The sequence below is a fragment of the Lolium perenne genome, chromosome 1, assembly GCF_019359855.2.
Source record: "Lolium perenne isolate Kyuss_39 chromosome 1, Kyuss_2.0, whole genome shotgun sequence".
In the NCBI taxonomy this organism is placed as follows: Eukaryota; Viridiplantae; Streptophyta; class Magnoliopsida; order Poales; family Poaceae; genus Lolium; species Lolium perenne.
Genome location: NC_067244.2, coordinates 174,732,565 through 174,755,211, shown reverse-complemented (window position 1 = coordinate 174,755,211; position 22,647 = coordinate 174,732,565). Strand labels below are relative to the sequence as shown.

Below are 22,647 nucleotides of genomic sequence, written 5' to 3'. Positions count from 1 at the left end.
GGTGAATAACTTGGAAACATATGCTAGAGATGTTTCTTATATGAGCCCTATGTTAGCAGTTACAATTTTCTGAACCTTTTTACTCCAACAACATTCTGAGTGAAATTTACGGTTTGATATGTATATATTTTGTCCACCCATATGATCCTAATTTCATAAGTTGAAGTTCAAAATTGTGACGGTATTCCAGCTCTGCTAGGTGAGGACTTTTCTTCTCCTAGTACCGTGAGATTTTTTTTTCTGTAAGAAGTTCCACTATGCTAGCTATCTCGCAAGCACCTAAACAAGATCCAAAACTATATGAGCGGGCAAGGAATATCAAATGAAAGATGAAACTGCCAATTAATCTAGAAAGGCGATGTTTCTGGAGCCTGACTTTTGAAGATGAGCATCATGCTATTGTTAGTTTCACAAAACGGATGCATTGATACATGTCCTCAGATACGTTTGGGACCTTCCTAGTGAAGAACGATGTGCTAAGAGCATCTCCACTCGTCCCCCGACGAGGCCTCCGAGCGACGTTTTTTCATCCGGACGGCGAAATTCGGCCCAGTCGCGCCCCCGGTTCCTCGTTTTCGTCCGGATTTGGCCCTTCATCCATCCGGCGAGCCCACGCCATCCCCGGCCCCCCGGGGACCTATCGGGGACTCCGGATGAGTGAAAAGCGGGGAAGGGCCCGATCTGTCGGTGACTCGACAGACGAACCCCACCGCCACCTCGCTCAAAATCTCCCCACCCCTCGTATCTCTCTCGCCGCCGGCACCACCCCGCCGGCTTGTTGCCCAGATTCCGCCGTCCCTCCTTCCCCACCTGCCTATATTCCGCCGTCTTTCGACGACGGCCTATCTGGCTGCTCTTCCGCCGGCCTGTTTTCCGACTTTGGCCTGCTCCTCGTCGCTCGCGGCTCGGGTTGCCTCGACCACGCCCGTCAGGTGTTCGTCCATTTGCCTCGCCGGCCATGGACTCGGACGAAGAGGAGGAGCAGATGTTCGTCGAGCTTATGCAAGAAGTGATGGCAGCAGCCGCCCAAGACGACGAGCACATGATGATCCTCGGTTGCTTGGCAAGCATGTACGCCGGACTGGCAACTGGTCGACGTGGTGGGTCGGCACCAGGTCGCCGGAAGTGCAAGCCGAGATAACGAATGGAGGGCTACTGCATGTTGTACGCCGACTACTTCGCCGACAATCCATTGCACGGTGAGAGTGTTTTCCGGCGTCGTTTCAGGATGAGCAGAAAGCTATTTCTGCAAATTGTGTATGCCATCCGAGACTTTGATCCCTACTTCAGATGCAAGGCGGATTGCACTGGTTTGGTTGGATTTTCGTCACTGTAGAAGTGCACAGTGACTATGAGGATGCTGGCGTATGGAGCTCCCGGTGATAGTGCAGATGACTATCTTCGGATGGCGGAGTCCACCGCCCTTGATTGTTTCTACCGGTTCTGCAGGGCCGTCATAGCAGTGTTCGGGGACTATTACTTAAGATCACCCACTGTCGAAGACACTCAGAGGATCCTTGCAACAAATAAGCTAGGGGTTTTCCAGGGATGCTTGGAAGCATTGACTGCATGCATTGGCAATGGAAGAACTGTCCGTTTGCGTGGCAGAGAATGTACAAGGGTCACAAAAAAGGCTGCACTGTGATACTTGAAGCAGTGGCTACCCATGATCTCTGGATTTGGCACTCTTTCTTTGGTATGCCTAGATCCAACAATGACATCAACGTCCTAAACTGCTCCCCGGTCTTTTCCAAGCTTGTTGAGGGTCATGCTCCCAATGGTCGGCACTACAACAAAGGATACTACCTTGCAGACGGTATCTATCCAAAGTGGGCAACATTTGTGAAGACTATCTCCAACCCTAGCACCCCCAAACTTTGCGAGTTTGTCAAGAAACAAGAAGCTTGCCGAAAAGACGTCGAGCGTGCATTTGGTGTCCTCCAGCAGAGATTTAATGTCGTCCGGTTCCCCGCTATGACTTGGTCCAAAGATCAGATGTGGGAGGTGATGAACTGATGTGTGTGCCTACACAATATGATTATTGAAAATGAGCGAAAGCATCCGGTTCCTCTGGCTGAGCAAGAAGCACCATATGAGAGAGAGGGTCCTCTTGCACAGCCTAATCACCAGGTGCCTCCATCATGGGCCGCCTTCATTGCTATGCGCCAGGAGATTCGAGACTCTACAATGCATCAGCTGCTGCAAGATGATCTGGTGGAGCACATATGGAGGCTCCGAGGCAACGCCAACGCCAACGCCAACTAGTCTGTCTTAATTTGTTTGAAAAATTGTGAAATTGTGTGCTTCATTTGTTTCAGCACTTGTTAAACATCGTACTGATTATCGCCGAATTTGTTTCAGCAATTTTCGTACTCTTGGTCGCCGAACTTGTTAAATTTTATGTTAAATTTGTTTGAAATATATCAAATAGTCGAGGTTGGGGGTTTCCTGCCGGGAGGACGGCTGGAACTTCGGCGCTCCCCAGGCCAAATCTTCCTCCAATCCGAACGAAAATTTCGCCGGATTTAGACGTACGGAGCGGCCAACGAGTGGGGATGCTCTAAAACAGGGCGATTCATCGACCATGTGTGCTTGATTGATGTACTATCTCTTCAATCTGCAATGCACAGAATGAAGGTCTCTGATCTGAAAGATCGAGGCAGCTTTATTTATTCTCTACAGCTCAAATACTACTGTAGTTTGCTTTAGTCGCTGAACTAAGACTGACGCGCGTACTGCATGCACGGCCTCTGTCAAGACAAACGATGCTCACGCGTTTATCACGGGATACGGGAATCCGACTCGCTTGTATGGCTTGGAACTTGGTGGATCATGCATGGGCGACCGGGCACGGCGATTAGAGCGTGACAAAAGAACATAGATAAATAAAAGTACAATAGAATGTCAACGCAATTGCCCCCGTAGCTCAGTTGGTTAGAGCGTTGGTCTTATGAGCCGAAGGTCGCGGGTTCGAGCCCCGCCGGGAGCACATTTAATTAAAAGTTAATTATTGTTTAACAATTTACTTCACATTTTTTATAAGTGTTCTTTTACTTTTGGGCATGTCAGCCCCCGTAGCTCAGTTGGTTAGAGCGTTGGTCTTATGAGCCGAAGGTCGCGGGTTCGAGCCCCGCCGGGAGCACTTTTTTATTTAATTATTTCTTCTTTTTTCATTTAAGAAATTTATTTATGTCTGGTCTAATATTTATTTTCCGTGAGAAAAGCACCTTTTAAATTATTTTAACTTTTCTGGTAGAAACATTTGCCTTCCATGTACTTTTCAGTGAGAAAACACTACTACAATAGGTAGTTATGTTTTTATTCTCTTTCTACATAACAATACTCTGTATTTATCGTCTATTTTTTGTGCAAAAGCAGCTTTTCATTAAAAAAGTATTTGTTCCTTTATCATATATTTTTCTTTCTCATGCTATCCATTTTGCTTTTGCGCATCTTCTCTAGTGGAAGGGTACTAGGATACATTAAGGCAATCTTTTACCAGGCTAGTTAATGACTTTTACCAGGCTAGTTAATGACTTTTACCAGGCATATCCTTATGAAGGTCATATTATGTCTTACAGTATTTTTCCATCATGTGAGGTGTTATGATTGCTCGGCTGTATCTTTCACATCTATTCACACAACTTGATATGGAATATGTTGCCTGAATCTCTACTACTTAAAAAGGGGACGATGTTCCGTCGTCAATCGGTACATCGTACGTTTCGTCAACATCGGACATTTTGCATTTTAACCCCGCAGTTCACTCCAACCGTCCGACGATGCGGCTTTCGTGCACGAGGCCCGCCCCACACGGTCGCTCCCTTGATCCCCGTCTCCATCGCCGGCTCACCGCCACCGATCTCCAACAACACCGCCATCCCATTGATCCCCAACACCACCGCCGCCCTCTTTGATCCCTGCGCCCCGTTGATCCCCATCACCACCGGTGCCCCTTGATCCCCAACACTACCGCCAGCCCCGTTGATCTCCGTCTCCACCGCCGCCCTCCTTGATCCCATCACCGCCACCGCCGCCCCCTGCCCGGAGCACCGCACACGGACCATCCATTTTGCCTGCCTGGGTTCTTCGGAGGCCGTCGCAATAGTGCGGAGGTCATCCTCGATCTGCACCAGATGGGAGGTGGGCTACAAGGACAGCGCCGCGGCCCTCCTCCGGCTTCCACGGAGTTGCCAGCATATGTGTGTGTTTCTGCGGCCCTGGAGGCATCCCCTTTTGAGGATGACAGTGCAGCTTTGGAGATGTTTGGTGAGGCCGTTCCCAACCTGGAGTTGGTCTCCAACAATGCTTTCGTCCGCATCCATGATTTCGTTGGCATCATTTGCATCTTCCTCTTCATACATTCGGGTGACTTCACCCAGATTTATTTTGTATAACTTCACACCATAAGCATACAAGAATTTGTGTTTGATGCTTTGGCTATCATATCGATGTTGTCTATACTCAGGCTCAAGGAGTTCTCACACTCATCATATCTTTAGTGAACCCGTAAAGTGGATTATTACCTGTATATGTTAATCCTTCCTACGAGATTAGGGCTAATTTAATTATTGTTGCTATGATTTTCTTTGCATTCCCTCTGTTCTGTAAGAGATATGCTAGGAAAGTTTTATCCTGATACATCCATACTGGTTTTCATATCGATTTTATCTACAAATTTATGAAGCCCCAGTAGTCCATCTACTAAATCTTTCATGTCATGTTTTTATAACTTGCCAAATAGATTAATTTTTGAATAGGTAAAGTTTTAGAAGGATAGGATGGGAATTTTCATATCGCAGGTAAGCTGAGCTGGCAGACAACTTCACGTATCAAACTGAAACATCTCCTTTTGCTATTCTCACTAAGTTTACAGCTCAAATTTGGTCCACAGCGTCGCGCACCGCGTTGATGCTCCAGCTCTTGTGCATGTGGCACATCTGGAAACACCGCAACGGTGTGGTGTTTAACGGGCTTGCTCCCTCAATCTCCCTAGCGCGCAAGAACTGCCGGGATGATGCCGTCCTCTGGCACGCTCGCCTCCCCATGTAACTTCGTTGCGACATGGACCTCTGGCTCACGTTCCTGCAGCCCGAGCGACCGTGATCTCCCCCCTCCCCTTGTTCTGCTGGGTATGTATGTTTGACCTCGCCTCCACGCGTGAGGCGGCCCCCCTCCCCCTTCCCATGTTTGCATCTGCTTCCGGGCTGTTTTCACCCCTTTTATCTGAAAAAGTGAAAATAAAAATCAGGTGGGAGGCTTTGTGCTCCTCCTTGACCACTCAATTTTTTTTTGGTCCGCATGTAGTATCATTATGCACTATCTCACAAATGCATAATGCATCAGTTTGGATTGTATCCTGCATATTACGGCTTTGCTTTTTTTTTTGGCCTAAAACATACTTGCTTCATCTCTGATGGGAGAGTCCTCTTTCAGTTTAACTGTGATAATTGACATGTCATCTACTTACAGCAAATATTATACTTTGTATCGTATATGCGATCACAAATTCTACCATAAGTTCTATCAGATAGTAAATCCTATTTATTTTGTACTACTAGAAGCTTCATTATGTTTGGAACATCAGCCATACGTCCTTTGTATGCTGTTGTTTGTGCAATCTATTTCATGCAACCTCTTTGAATTACATGTTTGTGCAACCTATTTCATGAAACCCTACCATATTGTTGTTGTTTGTCCAACCTGTTTCATGCAGCCTCTTTGAATTAAATGCTTCCTATCATGTACAGCAAAAAGGCTCCTCATTGATGAAATGAAAATATTCATCTGTACTTTTCTTGGAATTCTAACTATGGATCCCGTAGTGATATCTTTTATACCATTATTAATGTGATTTCCTTTCTCATAATTTTTTGTTAACATGAATTTTAGTTAGACCCATAATTTTCAAGAAGACGAGAAACATTGTTTTTATCTTCCAAAAAATAAAGGCATTGGAAAGCTTGTTTCATTTGTCATTATTCTTCCAACATAAACAATTATCAGGTTCTATCCTCCTTTTGTTTTATATAGTCTGATAGTAGTAAATTGGAAAACTAAAAGGTTCTGAGAAATAGCCAGTATTATGTTCTAATACTTATCTACAATATTGTATTTTTTATTTCATTATTAGCGAAATCGTGTGCCCCTGTAATATCTCAGTTACTCTCTTGCATCTTTCAAAGATCATAAAGACATGTTTAATATTTTGACGAGCTGTGATGATATCGCTCCCTCCCTCTCTTTTGTTTGAACTGTGCATATCACTAACTTATCTGCTCTTTCAGGTATGTTAGAAATTCTATTGAAAGATGCTCTTTAACAAATTTATCTGAACCCACAGATCTGGACTTTTCAAGTTACGACGTATAAAGAGAACTTTATTTGTTTTTGACACAGTATTTTGAGACCGATGGGAAACTGCTACCAATAGTGTGTCCTAAGATCATTGACATTGTACGCCTGTTTTATCCATAGAAGTTAGATTCTAGGTGTTCTAAGCCTGTACTATAGCTGGTTACTGAACAAGTGATTGGAGAGAGACCACATATAGAAGAAATTCGGAAGATCCATGTTCTCTTGAGTCTTGCAGAAATGAGCTTAAAGTAAGTACTCTGAACTACTCATTTAGAGATACTTTACAAGTGCAAAGGTATGAATATACGTGACAAAGAAATTTACGATACTCCGGTTGTACTCTACAGGTATATAAATCTTTTTTTTGGAGAATACCAGGTAGATATACATCTCTTATTAAGAATGTGAAAACATGGCTCTGTTTTACATAAATGAAAAGTAACTTCCGCTTCAGGCTTAGAGTACTTTGAGGAATTATACCAAGTCAAATAAAATTAATTTCCCTAATAAGAACTTCTGCTTATGCTTGCCAGGCTTGGAAGCTCTGTCATCCTGATGTTGGACATGTATTTCAATATTTTAGGAAGGTTGGTATTAAACTGATGCCCTTTCAGATTATGATACTCGTCAATGACCACTTCTACAGGTCTTGAAATGTAATCACTGGTTTGATGCGGTTTGCCGTGTCTGCTGAGGTAAATTGACTGGTATTTTTACTCCTTCTACCTGTCATTGAGATATGGCTTAGATGTAAGTTACGGTGCTTTAGAAAGCTACATAACAGAAACTGTTTTTCGGCTTCTGTAGCTGAAACGTCTGCAGGGAGGCTTCAGTTAGATTCAGATATGGTGTTTCACCTCAGATGAGAAGGACATCTCATGCATTGAGATATTGGAAGCAATACAAACTAGCTTGACAGTGGATCTTTTCCGGAGGGAGTTGTCGCTGACGCTCCAGTGTGTTGTGAAGTGTATATGTAGATTGTCTAGCCCTTTCCATCAGTTCGGACTTTTGGTTCAAGTGGCTAGTGCATGAAGCTTAACATGGTATCAGAGCCCCAGGTTTCGAGTTCAAATCCTGGTTTTCGCAATTAAGCCTAAAAATTGCTGTTGCCCCCCTCTTTAGCCACCGCTCATGCCCTGTTTCGATGTGCTCTTCTTCTTTCACGTGTTGACTTTCTCTTCTCCCGTCACACGCGAGTGGGGGTGTTGTGAAGTGTATATGTAGATTGTCTAGCCCTTTCCATCAGTTCGGCTTAACACAGTGGACAGCGTCTATCAAGCTTGCTATGCCAATCTTGTTTCACTCCTTTTTGGGGGAATTTTTTTTTCTCTCCTTGTGGTCTCATTTCTTTGTAACTGAATATATATATGGTTTTCCTTCAATGTGATATGACTAGCAATCTGATATGATTTTGCATAGACACTTTTCTTTTGAGAATACTAGACTGTTAAAAAACATGAAACCAAATGAACTCATGTTGATGATATTTTGCTACAATGTGTGGCCAATGTAGACATAAGTTACTTCAAATTTCCAGAGTTTGTTGTAAGAAAGGGCGGCAAGTTAGCATTATTTCAGATTGTTAACAGGAAATGAGCCAAAATACTCTAAATAAAAAAGGGGGGAAATATTTTATTGCATGTGACTTTTATTTCTCTTGCATTTCCTGATTTAGTTTATTTCTTTATTTTTCCAGGTTCAAAGCCTTAGCTGTACCTACCTTAATTTGGAGATATTGCCTATTAGGTGTTAAACTTGGTTGTAGCTAGCTTGGTTCGGAGTTGCATTTCATTGCTAGCTTGTAGCAAGCTATTGGTGTTTAATGTTTACTTTGGTCGGCATTCATGTAGGCTTGAGAATACCGGCACACGGAGGAAATCTACAAAATTTTCCGATTTGGGGTTTACTTTGAGGTGCAGAATTTACCAAATAGAACCACTATGCAAATGGTTTAGTCCCTTTTGGAGCCTTTGTCCATTAATGTTCGAAACAACTGCTCCATAATATCCATATCAGTTCTGGTGTCTTCATCTAGCTCATCGCTGCAATTGGAAAATTATCTTCTTGGGAAATCTATGGATATGGTACAAAACAATAGATGCTCCTACTTCGAGTGTAAAAATTCCGAGCATATATATCTTGCTGGATTATACTTTAAGAAAAATAATTTGGAAGGGGAGGCATTCCAGGGAGCAAAACTCCTGTAAAAATACAAGTGCCGTGAGTTTTCTAGACCATAGCTTGTTCAGTGTATATGTTTTGTATAGTAATAATTATTGCAAAATTTTGAGGATTTGCTAAGTTCTCATATTGAACTCTCCAATGTTGAACAACGACAAGCAATGATATTGGTTTACCTTTGTGTTAGTACTAATTTTAGCACATGATGTCTGGTGAATCCTGGAAATCTGCATGGGTGTATACTTTTTAGGTTTTGATCCTTGGATTGACTAATTGTATAGGCTGCCTATGAGTGCATTTTATGTTATATGGGCATCATATGTGACAACCAAATATATGTATGTCACCCGTGGCAACGCACGGGCATTTAACTAGTTTCTTTAGAAAGTCTAGCTTCGATATATGCTCACATAATTTTCACATTCGTACAGGTACATCTGAACTCGATATATTTGTGTTATCAAAGTATAAAATATTGTAATGCCTAATGACCCCGAAGGGTCCAAAAGTTGTTGACTTATAATTTAAATGGAGAACACCTCCAAATTATTTTTAAACAGAAGGTCGTAGCCCTGCCTTAAATTAATAAGACCATTGCCGGCAAGAAGATACAAGATGCTGAAAACCAGCTAACAGGAACCGAAAACTACAAGCCAAACAAGAAAAAGCAGTGAAACACAGTTGAGCTCCGAGACCATTGTCCAGTCTAGTGATCCGACTAGAGGGGTGTCAAAACTGGTGAAGAACGCTGCCATTGAGGGAAACACACCATCGTCAACCTCCGAGGCCAAGCAAAGCCCATGCACCATCCGTTTCCATCTCCAAAGAAAGCTCTCTGCTTTCTCGCCCCGGATCGGAGGGCACCGTACCTGTCGGAGGTAGATCGCTCTCCCTGAGCACGCATGGATAATGGGAGTTACCGCCATGAGGAAGACTCCGAGCACTCGCCTCGCCGCCACCCACGAACATCACAGCCACCCGCAGCACAAACCACCAAACCGAACCAAGCTGCCAGGAGTAAGCGAAGACCATGCATACCAACCTCCGCCTAGCTCATCCACCCAAACCCACAATCTCAAAACAGCGCCTCCAGCGAGGGAACGGCACCACCCAGGCGCCGCCACCGTCCAAGCTAAAGCTTTGGGTTTTCGCCCGAGATAGATAGGCAGGGAGGGAGGGGGTTATCACCTCGATGTCGCCTTCAGGAAGGAGAACGGCGCCATCAGCGTCGTCGACGTCGCGGCCGCCACCGTCGGCCAAGGGTTTCCCCCGGTCCAGAGCCCACATCCGACCACACTCCGCAGCCACCGGAGGCAGTCCGGGGCCGAGGAGGTGCGACGAGCACCGCAAGGAGGGGAAGCCACCGTCTTCAGATCTGGCCAGAGGCCCAACGGGGCGACCTCCACACCACGCCCACACCCGCCGCCCCCTTCACCGCCCGCACGGCCGAAGGGAGCGGACCGCAGCATCAGCACCGGCTGCCCACCGACAGGCCGGCGGTGCCCCACCCAGCGCCCAGGGCCGCCGCCCTGGATTCCTGGCCCCAACCCGGACGACGGAGGCCTTCAAGCCCCGGCCACCACCTCCCAGTGCCGGCGAGGCCACGCCGGAGAGGGGGACGGGGGGATCGGGCCGACCTCGCCCAGCGGTGGAGGCCACCCCCGCGCGGCCGTCGTCCTCCCTACAGCAGCGCACGGGGGGCGGAGGAGAGATCCCCGCCACCCCCATCACCGGCATCGCACGGCCTTGCCGGCGGCCGCCTCCGGGGGCGACGAGGGGAGAGGAGGGGGAGGAGGGAGGCGGCGGCGGGATTAGGGTTTCCCCGTCGCCTGGAGGGGCGACGCGAGGGAGAGGACGGGGGATTTTTCTCTCACACCTCCAAATTATAGAAACTACAACACATTCCTTAACATTTTACAGAGAGAATCCTCAAAAGAAATCGCAAAACGTCATTGGGTCCTTCTCCACCATTGTTGTATACGAGCTCGACTTTGCGGCCACTTACGCCATTGCTAAGGACGACACCACTTGGAGACGGACATGCGTTGACTGCCATAGCTTTGCCATGCAATATCCACAAGGGAGAAGATGAGATGGTAATATCACAAGGCCGATACTAGAAATCGTAGCGGCCACCTAACGGCCATTAGAGTCAACAGTCGGATGACCACACGCCGTCGCGAGGGTGCTGCCGAGGATACGCTCCATTTCTCAATGGGTGTAGCCAAGACAAAGGTCCTTGCTTCCCGGCACCAGCACGTAGGAGAGACCGCCGTCGCCTTCGTCGTCCATCACCGATGGCCTCCAAATAGCAATAGCGCACCACACCGACTAGATTTGGGTCGCCACCGTATTTATTGAAGAGGATAAAATACACCTCCAGAGCTCGACCTCCACCTCGAAGATCCGCCGGAGAGCGCCTCCCACTATCACCCAACACCGCGCGGCAGCACCGAGAGGTGAAATCCCCATGACATGACGCCAAACATCATATAGATAAACCAACTACAAAATCTAGCCCTAAAACTATTTATAGGAGGCTAGACTCATGTCTCCCATCTCTTCCAGCTGACGAGGCCACCAGAAAAAAGGAGGAGAACCGTTCAGGTCAGCCTAGTTTTAAGTTACAGCCAGGTCACCGAAACTTTCCTTTTCTGAACGGTATTTACTTCCTGAAAAAGCAAAAACGTGGACCACCACGTGGTGTCCCGTGTGAACACAGGTTGGCACCAGCCAAACGTCTAGACAAAAAACTGTGGGACCAGGTCGTCCCGAAGATCATACCCAGCCCCAAAAACGTGAAACTTTCCCCTCTCTGGCCGTACGTTCTTCTTCGTTTTCCTTCCTCCCTGCTCACGAAACCAGATCCAGAAATTACATCTACCACCAGATCCAGCGAAAACTGAAGACTCAAATCAACATCCTCCAACTCCGAACAAAGAAACTACCCAGCAATCTCGATCTGGCGACTCTTTCAGGGATTTGAACAACATCCCGTCAGGCAGCAGCAAATTATATCTACCAGGAGTTTGAAAAACAGGTACAAGCTGAAACATCACATCTACATGAGAAAGGAATAACCTCTTGTTCTTTACATCTACCCCAAGAGTCCTGCTAACATCTACCCCAGAAATTTGTTGCTTACCTGATTTGTTGTTCATCCATCCATCTTACATGTACTGAACCTGCTTACATCTATACACAGTACAGGCAGTATAATCCAGTTATGCACATGATTTTGGTCCATTTGGCAAAGAAAGTATCAGGGAAAAATGGGTATAAAAGGACATCTTCACTACATATGAAAAACATCTCAGGTTTTATGCTTTCTTGACAATGATAAAATAACAAACATCCAGTAGTTTGTTCAAAAAGATAGTTTCCTATCCTGAGCAGCAATGTAATTGACACTGAAGTTTTCTGCATTAGTTTGTGTTCATGATAAATCAGTAATTTTCAGTAGATACATCAAACAGTAGAAGTAACATCATATTTCTCTTTAAAAGCATCATGCCAATCTTAACATGACAGACATCCAGTTATATTTCAGTTATGATGTTACACACAACAAATCTAGAAGCAAAAAAAGAAATTCAGTTATGCATATGGAGAAAATACATCAGAGCTGATTCAGTTCATGCATTAGATTTCATCCAAAAGTAATTTTGCTGAAGATATATCAAACAGGGAAATCATCTAGATAGTCACATCTGATGGATGTATTTTGATCCAAAAGTAACGGCATCTGCAACAGTTTTCGGATAAAACCAGATGATACTACTTAAGATACTAGGTCTAAAAGCATGCCTTACTACTTACATCACCATGTTCCACACAGAATGTACATCTGAGATGCAATGTTCAGGTCGTACTTGGTCCGTGTTTTTGGTGTTAACTATTTGCAGTACCTGCACCTGGATGTGTTTGCATGATCTTCAACCAATCACTTCAGTACCCCCTATGGCAAAAAAAGTTAGTTAGTACATGAAATGAAAATATGTTGAACAACATCCATAAAATCAGCAATTAAATGCGATGTGAAAAAAGAAATTCTTGTTCATTTAGTTATTGAACTGTATAATTTCTCATCTTATAACTCTGTGCAACTGTTGCAGATGCTGAGAGGTTTTGATTTCTGGTTCGGAATTGATCTGAACGAGCCAGCTGACCAAGATTTTGCTCCTGGAAGCAATGACAATGAAGCTGGATCATCTCATGCTCCTCCAGTTTCGGAAAGCACTCCTGACCAAGGTACAGTTCCTGGGAGTAACAAAGAATGTCAGCAGAACATCTCATGGTGGTCCTAATTGGGAAAATGTTGATGCAACTGGGCCATTTGGTCCATATTCGGCTGGTCAGAGTAGTGATGCACAAGTCGACCCAAAGGACACTTCGGACAGAGGCACTAACGCCGGATCAGGTTTCCAGACAGGTGTGACTTTACCAAGTGAGGACAGTGGTGAGGAAGGTGAAGTTCAGTCAACACCAGAAGGTTTTTCCCCCAAGACACCATTCCTTGGCATGAAATTTGACACCTGGGAAGCTGCTCTGTCACATTACAATAGGTATGCGCATCATGTTGGCTTCTCTGTTAGGATTGAATCATCTAGGAAGTCTACAAAAGATGGAGAGAAAGACAAATGCTTGTTTGTTTGCAATAAAGCGGGGAACAATTCATTACCACCTACTCCTGTGAAGATTAGAAACCGAACTATCACAAAATTGGCAGATTGCAAGGCAAAAATGAGGATTAAAAGATCTGGTGCCAGATGGGAAGTTACTCAGTTTGTCGAGGAACATACGCATGAATTTGTTGAGAAATTTGCTCTGAAAAAATTCTTGAGGTCGCACAACAAAATTCCAAAAGAAGAGAAGAAGTTCATTGATTTGCTAAGTGATGTAAATCTCAGTTCGGGTAGGATTATGGAAATCATGGCGGAATTATATGGAAGCAAGCAGAATGTACCTTACAGTACTAAAACCATTAGCAATTACAGAGCCCAACATAGTGAAGAGCGCAAAATCAAAGACATCCCTGAGTTCTTGAAATACTTTGAGAAGCTAAAAGAGGATGATCCTAGGTTTTATTATGACTACAAGCTAGACGATGACAATAGGGTTGAGAACATCTTTTGGGTTGATGGTGCAGCCAGAGATGTGTACAAGCTGTACAATGATTGCATATCGTTTGACACAACCTTCATGACTAATCAGTATAACATGCCTTGCGCACCATTCATTGGAATCAATAGATATGGTCAGTCCATACAGCTTGGATGTGGTTTCCTGAGGAATGAGAGGGTTGCGAACTTTGAGTGGCTATTCCGGACATTCTTAGTAGCAATGGATGGTTTGCACCCTCTGAATATCATTACTGACCAGGATGTAGCTATGAGGACTGCAATTGAAATGGTTTTCCCTGACACCATTCACCGGAACTGCAGATGGCATATCATGCAGAAGGTTCAGGAAAAAATTGGTCCTATGGCAGCCAAAAGAGAAGACTTGAGAAGAGATTTCAATGATGTTATTGACTATAGTGTTACTGAAGAAGAATTTGAAACTAGATGGGCTGAGATGATCCAAAAACATGATGTTGTTGATAATGATCATTTCAAGGACATATATGGACTAAGGAAATGTTTTGTTCCTGCTTATTTCATGAAGCGCTTTTTTCCCATTCTTGCAAACAACAGCTCGCAGTGAAGGGTTTAATGCTGTTTTGAAGCAGTACATACAACCACGCGCAAGCCTACTTAATTTCTTCAAGCAGTACATGAAATTACAAGAGAAGATTGATTCTGCTGAGGATGGGCATGATTTCATGGGAATGGACAAAGTTGTCAGGTTGTGGGGAGATTTTCCAATGGAGGATCAAATATTGCAAACCTACACTCTACCCATCTACAACATTTTCCAGCTAGAATTGCGGAAGATAACATCCTACAATGCTAGGGACTGTGGTGGTGGTGTGTTTGAGGTTTTCCCAGTGCAAGGTACTGTCTATGGTTATGGCAGAAGAACCTATGTGGTTGACGTTGATCTTGAAAATCTCATGTACAACTGCCAGTGCTGCAAGTTTTACAAGGATGGAATTCTTTGTTGCCACATTATGAAAGTAATGTCTTACATTGGTGAAGTGCGAGAGATACCTGAGCACTACATTCTACCTAGGTGGTCCCTACCCCCTCCTGATATTGTTCCATCCATTGTCGAGCCAGTACAGAAAAAAACAGAGAAAATGTCTAGAAAAGACATGAGGTTACTGCGGTATGGAAATCTTTGCAATGATTTTTCAAAACTCGCTGTTGAATTGGCAGTTTCTGAGAAAACAAAGGAAATAGCAGACAAGCACATGATTGCAATGAGCAAAGAACTAGCTGCTTTGAAGAAAGCTAATGCAGATGCACTGAAGAGGAGGAAAAGCAAGTCACTATGATCGAAGATATTTCAGATTCTTCTCCCTTTGAGGGAAGAATGGATGAAGATGTTTCTCAATCTAGAAACAAGAAAGCAAAAGACCCCCCTGTTACTGCAGCTAAAGGAAGACCATGCAGTAAAAGGAAGAAAGGTGGACTCCAGCTAAAGAAACCTAACCCAACTACTTGTAGTGTTTGTGGTGAAATCGATCATGATGCAAGGAATTGTCCAGTAAGATTGGCAAATCCAGAGAAATTCCCTTTTCATCAATTTTTCCAGTGATAGGAATCAAAAATGGTTTGGTAGTAATTAAGATTTAGACATGGAGACATGGATTCAGAGTTTGTTCTTATGTTAACATGGATACATGGTTTCAGAGTCCATTTTGAATATATTATTCAGCAAGGTTGCAATTTACATTCTCATTTTATGTAAGTTTTTTTGTTCTTTGAAGTGAAGTGTTAACTTGCATGTGATTTTGTGTAAAAAATGAGAAGACACATTACATAGAAATTCCAGATGTAATTCCTTGAGGAAAAATGAGGAGAAGCAGCTTCATTACCTTAACATCAAGAAGCATAGCTAGATATATAAGCCCCAAGGTGCTTTGTTCTCCGTGCGGAGCCATTTGTCAGTGTACAGTTCCCTGATGTTTGGCAAGTCCTTCTGTGTGAATGATGAAACCATCCTTCCATGTTTTTCCTCAAGGTTCTTCAACATAAAGAAACCGCAGTCGTACCTAGGAGATCATATGGATCAGCAACATAGTTAACATATATTGAGATATCCAAAAAACCTGATGTAGCAGTGTACTATTTGTCTTTGTCAAGTACCAAATACAAGAAAATCTTACGTGTTTGTTTGACGAGGACTGTCAATAACTTCTATTGGCCAATTCGCGATTTGCACTTTTGATTTTGCATACTCTCTTTTCCACATAACCTTGATTCCCGCTATGAGCATGTGACATGCTTCCATCATAAGAGCTTCCCCCTTTTTCTTTGATGATAACGAGTCAATTATCTCAAATCTTTCTGCACTTACATTAAGAACAACCAGCCAGTAGTGACCAGAACCATTTGTAGGTGTTCGTGCCCACTTCTCGAATGTCGGGAAACAAACCTGTTAGAAGAAGGATGTTATTGTCTATATGTTTTCTTTAAAAAAATCAGTTTAATGTGGAGGCGCATCTGGTGTATAAAAATTCAGTTAAAAAATTCAGTTTAGAAGTTAGCAAACTTACAATTTCTTTGTGATCAAGTCTATTGGTTGGGCTGTTCTCAAAACACCTTGTAACATCTTTTAAATCATATCGGGAATCAATGAGGTATTTCTGTAGAAGAGATGCAGGAATTACATGCTGCATAATTAATGTGGACAAAAAGAAGTGCATGAAAAAATGTAAAAAAACAAAGAAAATTGATGATTGTTTACTTACAGCAACACGTAGTGGCATTATGTGTTTCTTAGGATTTTTGTTCTCCATTGTCATTATGTGAATTCCAATCTCAGCTACTATATTTATCAACATCTTCCCTGGTGCAACTGAATCTGCCAACTGCCCGAGGTTGCAATAGTAATTTGTTGTATCAATGACTATTTCTTTATTCGTCGGTGAGGTAGTCTTCCATCCATGCTCACACACCATGTTATAAAGAGTTTCCACTGACTTGGAAACACTGTAGTTTTTCTTGGATTCTAGGTTGACGAATGGAGATTTTGCTAAGTGGCCTTTCTTGACATTTCTCTTTTGATATTCATGAACCACAGGTGTTTTGCTCCTTGATGCATCTGATGTATTCTTGATGTTTGGTTCTGCACCCACAGCCTTCGCTTCTTGTATCTCCACTTCTTTGTTAGCTTCGTTGACGACTAATTCATCTTGATCATTAGTTTCTGGTGGTGTGCTTAGATCAAAAGGTGGTGGGTCCGGAGCCATCCTCATTGCGTGCATTCTCCTTTCAGATTCTGTGCTGTCGAAGTTTAGTTTCCTGTTCATTGGGTCGAAATTTGCTGAACTTGGGATGCTACTGGTTGTAGTTTTCATTCCAGATGAACTTGGAGTTTCCTCTTTCTTGTGTTCAGTTTTTGCTGTTGCCATAGTGTTCAGTGTTGAAAGTCTTGTTTGTCTCCGAGAATTGCTGTCACTTGGACTTGATACTTGGCGATGAGTTGTCTTTCTTGGCGTCATTGTTCTTCCTTTTGTTGCTGTTGTATTTACTTGGACTCCACCTAGATCCTGCGCTTTCTGTGGGCTTGAAGCCATTTCTTCGCGAGCAGCAGATCTTGTTCTATATCTGGATGGAGATGGAACTACAGAAACTGATTCCTCTTTCATCTTCTTGCTTGGTCCATCTGCGAACGAGACCTTTTTCCGTTTGTTTCCTTCTACTTTTGGCACCATGTCTAACAATAATTTTTCCATCTCATCTTTTTTGCTTCCATCAATTAGTGATTCCAATCCAGAAGTTACTTCTGGAGCTGGCTTGTTTGTCGATTCTTTGCAACATCTGGCTCCTTAGTTGAGATGTATTTTCTTGAATCCCACTGTCAGATATCTCTGGAACTTGCAGGATTGGTATGCTTAACTTGTGAATGTGTGAGAACCCCACATAGTGCATGAAGTCTATCCTTTTTTTCTCTTCACTGCTTACTGAACTATCTTCATCATCAAAAATCACACCGGATAGTTGATTGTAAGTTACATTTTTGTGCTCCAAGATTCCAGTATCCACAGCTTGATTTGATGTCAGCTTCTCTGAATTGGTGGCACTGTCGTTATTCTTCAAGTTTTCTGTCCCGGTCTTACTAACATCTTCTTGATTATCCCCCTTTTTCTGCTTATATTCTGCCACAAGTGCATCCAGTTCTTTATCTTCATTGTTGCATGCTACATGGTTGACATGATCCACTGTGCTCTTGTACACAATGTTTGGTATTTTGACTTCCAGCTGAATGCCTGCATCATCTTGAGCAGTAACTGTGGGTGGAATGCTATGGTCTTCGATGAATGCTTGTTCAACATCTCTCACTGAAATGCCATCAGGATGTTCTTTCACCTCTTTATCTGCATCATCTTCAGCAGGACTCATAGCTGGAATGCTATTGTTTTGGATTATCTTGTTTCGGATCGGCTGGTTTGGTAGTGTCATCAGCAGGACCCATATCATGTTTCAACTCTTCTTCAAATCCTTCTATGTGTCCATCTGGTACTGTCTTGCTGGCACAACCCTCGTGTTTATCCATAGAAACAGAATTGTTGTTGTGATTGATCCCTGAATGCATCCTGAAGGTCTTGTCATCATGTGTTGTTGATGGTTGCTTCTTGGAAAAAACATTTGAGGTTGTCTGCTTGAACTGTGTGTTGGCTTCTGAATCTTTACTCTTTGTCAGTGTTTCCTGCGAGCTGATTTGCTGACCTGTGAAATCTGAATTGTTTCTACTGTCTCCCCTGGCTGGTAAGTTTCGAACTAGCATCTGCAAGCTTGCTTCAAAACCATGACAAGCGTACTCAATTGCTTCTTTGAATCTATAGGTTTCCTACAAATGACAGTAAGTTTGTAAGTAGTTTTCTCAGCAAATTTTTTTTGTACAGAAGTAATAAATTTGCAGGTAATGATACATCCTATAGAATTTGAACTAATGTTTGCAATTTTTTGTTGTTAAAATTAGTGCAGATGTTTTTTCCCAGAAAAGTTGGTTGAAATTGCTGTCACTCTTGTATAATTGGGAAAAAATGTATGTCTTATTCTACTAGTGGTGTTTGAAAACATGGAACATTGGAAAGCAGAAAAAACAATGGTAAAATTTTTTGCAGAAATTAATCCTCTGATGGTAACATTCGACCTCAATGCGTACATGTTATTTTCAGATGGAAGTTGTATTCAACTTTAGTAAGGGTGTTATTTTCTAGGGTGAGACGTAAAAAGAGTAAGAAAATGTTGTTTCATGCTTACTTGCGCTGTGCATGTAGATGGCACATTATGTCTGATGAACCTATCAATAACATCCGGGTCTGCAAAAAGTATCGTTTGCCCCCCAGTATACGCTTCTGGTTTGACATCTTCAAACTCTTCTTCATTCATGTCACCATACTTCCATTCATCATTGGCACGTTCTTCAAAATGTGTGTTGTCTTCATCATGTCCGAGTGTATGTGACTGCTCCATAGATTCATCCCTATCAGTGGACCCATTGCTTAGGTTGTTCACTTTATCCTGCCCATGAGCTTCTGAATGTTCGACAGATACATCTCTTTCAGTTGATTCAGATGCACATGTGTACGCATATTCAGGTTTCAACTTCAGATTCATAGACAGAGAGGAACATATATCAGAGAACAATCATATGTTTTGGTTGAAAAGGCAAAAAAAAACTACAGTTAAACTACATATGCTATTTCTGTAAGGGTTTACCGGTGCATTGCCGAACGAACCATCAGGTCGTGTGTCCTGCATAATAGCTTTCCTGACCATTGCGTTGGTCCAAACTGAAACACGCGTCCCTTCATCACTGATATCCATATCATTTAGTTGCAATGAATCTAGGTATTTGACCTGTAACAGATGTAAAAGGGAAATCTATAAGGAAAAGACGACATTGTTTCCAGGCATGAAAATAATATCATCAATGGAAATGAAGAATAGGAGCAGAAAGAAGTTACCATGATGTACAGCATGCATGACTTTAGGATTGCCTTTTCTGAACTTGACTGAGTTGCTTTCTGGATCATAGTTATCACAAACTTGCACACATTGAGATTTTTTGCATGTTTGATGTGAATAAAAGAAGAGTATATCCTTGGACTAATGCGTACACCTGTAGTAGGAGCTAGAACGGAGCACATCCCATAAATTATGAACAATCTTAGGTACCGGCTGTCAGCTTTCTTCATTGTGAGAAGTTTCTTTTCTAAAGCTTTGATAGTTGGTTGGTGCTTTCCTACAACTCCAATTTCTTCACGCATGAATTTTATTGCATCTGAATTGAGATCGTAGGACACTTGTAGCTTGCCACGCGGGACACCTATAACCTTTTGTACGGATTCTTCAGTGATAGGGATTGAACCTCTCCCAGGGAAGACCAAACTGCACGATGCTGAATCAAAGCTTTCCATCAGAAACTTGCACAATTCAGGTTGCAGTTTCGAACATTTGATATCCAATAAACCACCATAATCTACATTCCTAATCATTGTCATTTGATCAGCTGTAATGCTAGGATATAACCTCACTAGCTTCATAGGGGATGCACGTTGTAGTAATTTCTTCCTCTTCACCTAGAACAAATGCCAAAAAAACCCTTTAAGTAAACTGGGAAAGGACATTATACATGTTAATACTGTCTATGTTATACTTGCCAAATTTAATGATATTGTTTTAAGAGACAACTTGTAATTGGAAAAAGGAATACAATATGTTTATGAATTTGCAGAAATTGCAAACTACCGCGGTAAAAGCATGCTGTATTGGGTATGAATGATTTTACATTTTAATGGGAATGCAAATAGCAAAACAAGAATATATTAGGACTTACTGAGAAACATGTACATCCTGTCATCCACGAGAGGAAAAACATCTAGTAAAAAATGATGAAGATGTACTACAAAGTTGTAGATTCTTTATCTCACCTTCATAGGTTTTACTTCTTCCTCAACAACATTTGTTTCATTTTGTTTTTGAGTTTCTTGAACAACATTCACTTCATCGCGGACAGCTTCAACAGATACATCTACTTCACTTGGTAGGTCACAATGAAATCCAGAAACCTTGTGCTTCAATGTAAGCTTCTTGCGCATAAGGCTTAGTTTACTGTGTTTTTTGCCGGACTTGTTTTTCCTATGACTACTTGACTTTGTCATTGATGCCTGTTGAAAATTAAACAAGGTGGAAGTTATTATGGGAAGAAAATAACAAATGTCCACACAGGTGTAGATGTCATTTAGCAAAAAAATGTTACTGAGACAATGGTGCACTGATGTCACATATATGGCACAAGGTTTGAAAACATGTTTCTGAATCAAATACACAAAATTTGCTAAAAAGGCGTTGCAAAAACAACACATTATGGCATCGCAAAAAACCTAACTAACCAGATAGCAACAACCTCAAAAATAAAAATTGCAGTAGCATGTTATAGAAACATCTGAATCATTATTATAGAAGTTATTATGGCATGTGATAGTAAATCCTAAAAAATTCCATGCACAAGGATGTTATAGTAGCAAAAATCACATTTGGTACCAGATGTTGCACACACAGAACAAACCTGCACTAGGATGTTACATGCGGTATAAAAACCCTGTACACCATTGCTCATCCCTCAGTGACCACAAAAACCTCAGTGACCACACAGTAAACATCCTCAAAAAAATTCCTGCACTAAGATATCATAGCACGAAAATTGCTACCATATGTTGCACACAACCCACTAGAGGACATCACAAAAAAAACCTAAGTAACCACACAGTTACATCCTCAAAAGTTCCCTGGACTACAATGTCATAGCACTAAAATTGCTATCATATGCTGCACACAAACCTCATTAGGACATCACAAAAAAATCCTATGTGACCACAGAGTAACATCCTCAAGAAAATCACTGCATTAGGATGTCATACCACAAAAATTGCTATCATATGATGCACAAAAAACACATGAAACATCACACAATCCTAACTGCCAACACAGTAACATCCTAAAAAATCAAATGCACTAGGATGTTGCCCAGAAAATCACATCCTCAACAAAAATCCACTGCATTAGGATGTCATACCACAAAAATTGCTATCATATGATGCACAAAAAACACATGAAACATCACACAAATCCTAACTGCCCACACAGTAACATCCTAAGAAAACAAAATGCACTAGGATGTTGCCCAGAAATCACGAGTACCTTACTGTGGCGAAGACAGAGGAAATCGCGTCGAGCGTGTTGTCGGAGAGAGGACGATGTACTAGACCACTTGCGCAAGCACGAAGAGTAGATCGACGGAGAAGGATGTCACCTGACAAAAACAGATGTGAAAAACAAAGCAGAAACGAAGATCCGGGCACTGATGCGGGATGAGCAAAGGGAGTGGAGCGCAAAACCAACCTAGGACGAAATCAGACTACGGCGAGTAATAAACCGTCCACGGCGACTCCGGCGACCACTCCTATCGGCCAGAAACGAGAACCACGGCGAAGTATGGCACCCCCCCTGAGAACCCGAGGAGAGAAATTAGAAGCAAGGAAAAGGTGCGCGACGGTGCGGAAGAGCAATCGAAGTAGGCGTAGGCTGACCTGATGCGAAAAATAGTCTCCGGCGAGTAAGATCCGTCGCCGGCGACCGCAATCGCCGGATTTGGGGACGAGGCGGAGCACCAGGACGACCGCATCCGAGGACGGAGGAAGACGAAATGAACTCGCTCCCGACAGGCCTCAATTAATTTCGAAAAAAAAAATTTGATGCTACGGGCACGCGACGACAGAGACTGCACGTGGGTCCCCACCAGGTGCGCGTTGCGGAAAGCTCTGGACCATCGGATGCCAATCGCGTGGCCAGGAGCGCGAACTGACGTTAAGATACAGTCAGATCAGCTTAGAGATAGATTTTCCGCCTTTGGAAAGATGAAAGTCGCTTTCTACACTTACAAAATCCGCCTTCTGAAACCAAGAAACATCCACTTCTTCCACTGGGT

General features: G+C 42.9%; 2 protein-coding genes, 1 long non-coding RNA gene and 2 other non-coding genes across 6 annotated transcripts; all 5 read left to right on the top strand.

Annotated features, from left to right (window-relative positions):
- The first annotated feature begins 2,915 nt into the window (after positions 1-2,915).
- TRNAI-UAU (transfer RNA isoleucine (anticodon UAU)) lies at positions 2,916-2,989 on the top strand. The gene has a single exon. It is a non-coding gene; the product is annotated as a tRNA-Ile (tRNA).
- A 79-nt stretch (positions 2,990-3,068) lies between these two features.
- TRNAI-UAU (transfer RNA isoleucine (anticodon UAU)) lies at positions 3,069-3,142 on the top strand. Its single transcript has one exon. It is a non-coding gene; the product is annotated as a tRNA-Ile (tRNA).
- Positions 3,143-4,225: 1,083 nt separating this feature from the next.
- Positions 4,226-7,286, top strand: LOC127304827 (uncharacterized). 2 transcript variants are annotated; one of them, XR_011748953.1, is made up of 5 exons: positions 4,226-4,269; positions 6,288-6,605; positions 6,705-6,735; positions 6,891-7,052; positions 7,165-7,286. It is a non-coding gene; the product is annotated as an uncharacterized lncRNA (long non-coding RNA). The 2 variants fall into 2 exon arrangements; XR_007853560.2 differs by lacking the exon at positions 4,226-4,269 and having other exon boundaries at positions 6,205-6,605.
- Positions 7,287-12,732: 5,446 nt separating this feature from the next.
- Positions 12,733-14,247, top strand: LOC127335190 (protein FAR1-RELATED SEQUENCE 5-like). The gene has a single exon (XM_051361791.2). It carries the CDS (start codon positions 12,733-12,735, stop codon positions 14,245-14,247), a length of 1,515 nt encoding a protein of 504 aa, XP_051217751.2.
- Positions 14,248-14,317: 70 nt separating this feature from the next.
- On the top strand, positions 14,318-14,980 carry LOC127335183 (protein FAR1-RELATED SEQUENCE 2-like). Its single transcript, XM_051361782.2, has one exon. The coding sequence runs from the start codon at positions 14,318-14,320 to the stop codon at positions 14,978-14,980; it is 663 nt and encodes a 220-aa protein (XP_051217742.2).
- The last annotated feature ends 7,667 nt before the right edge of the window (positions 14,981-22,647 follow it).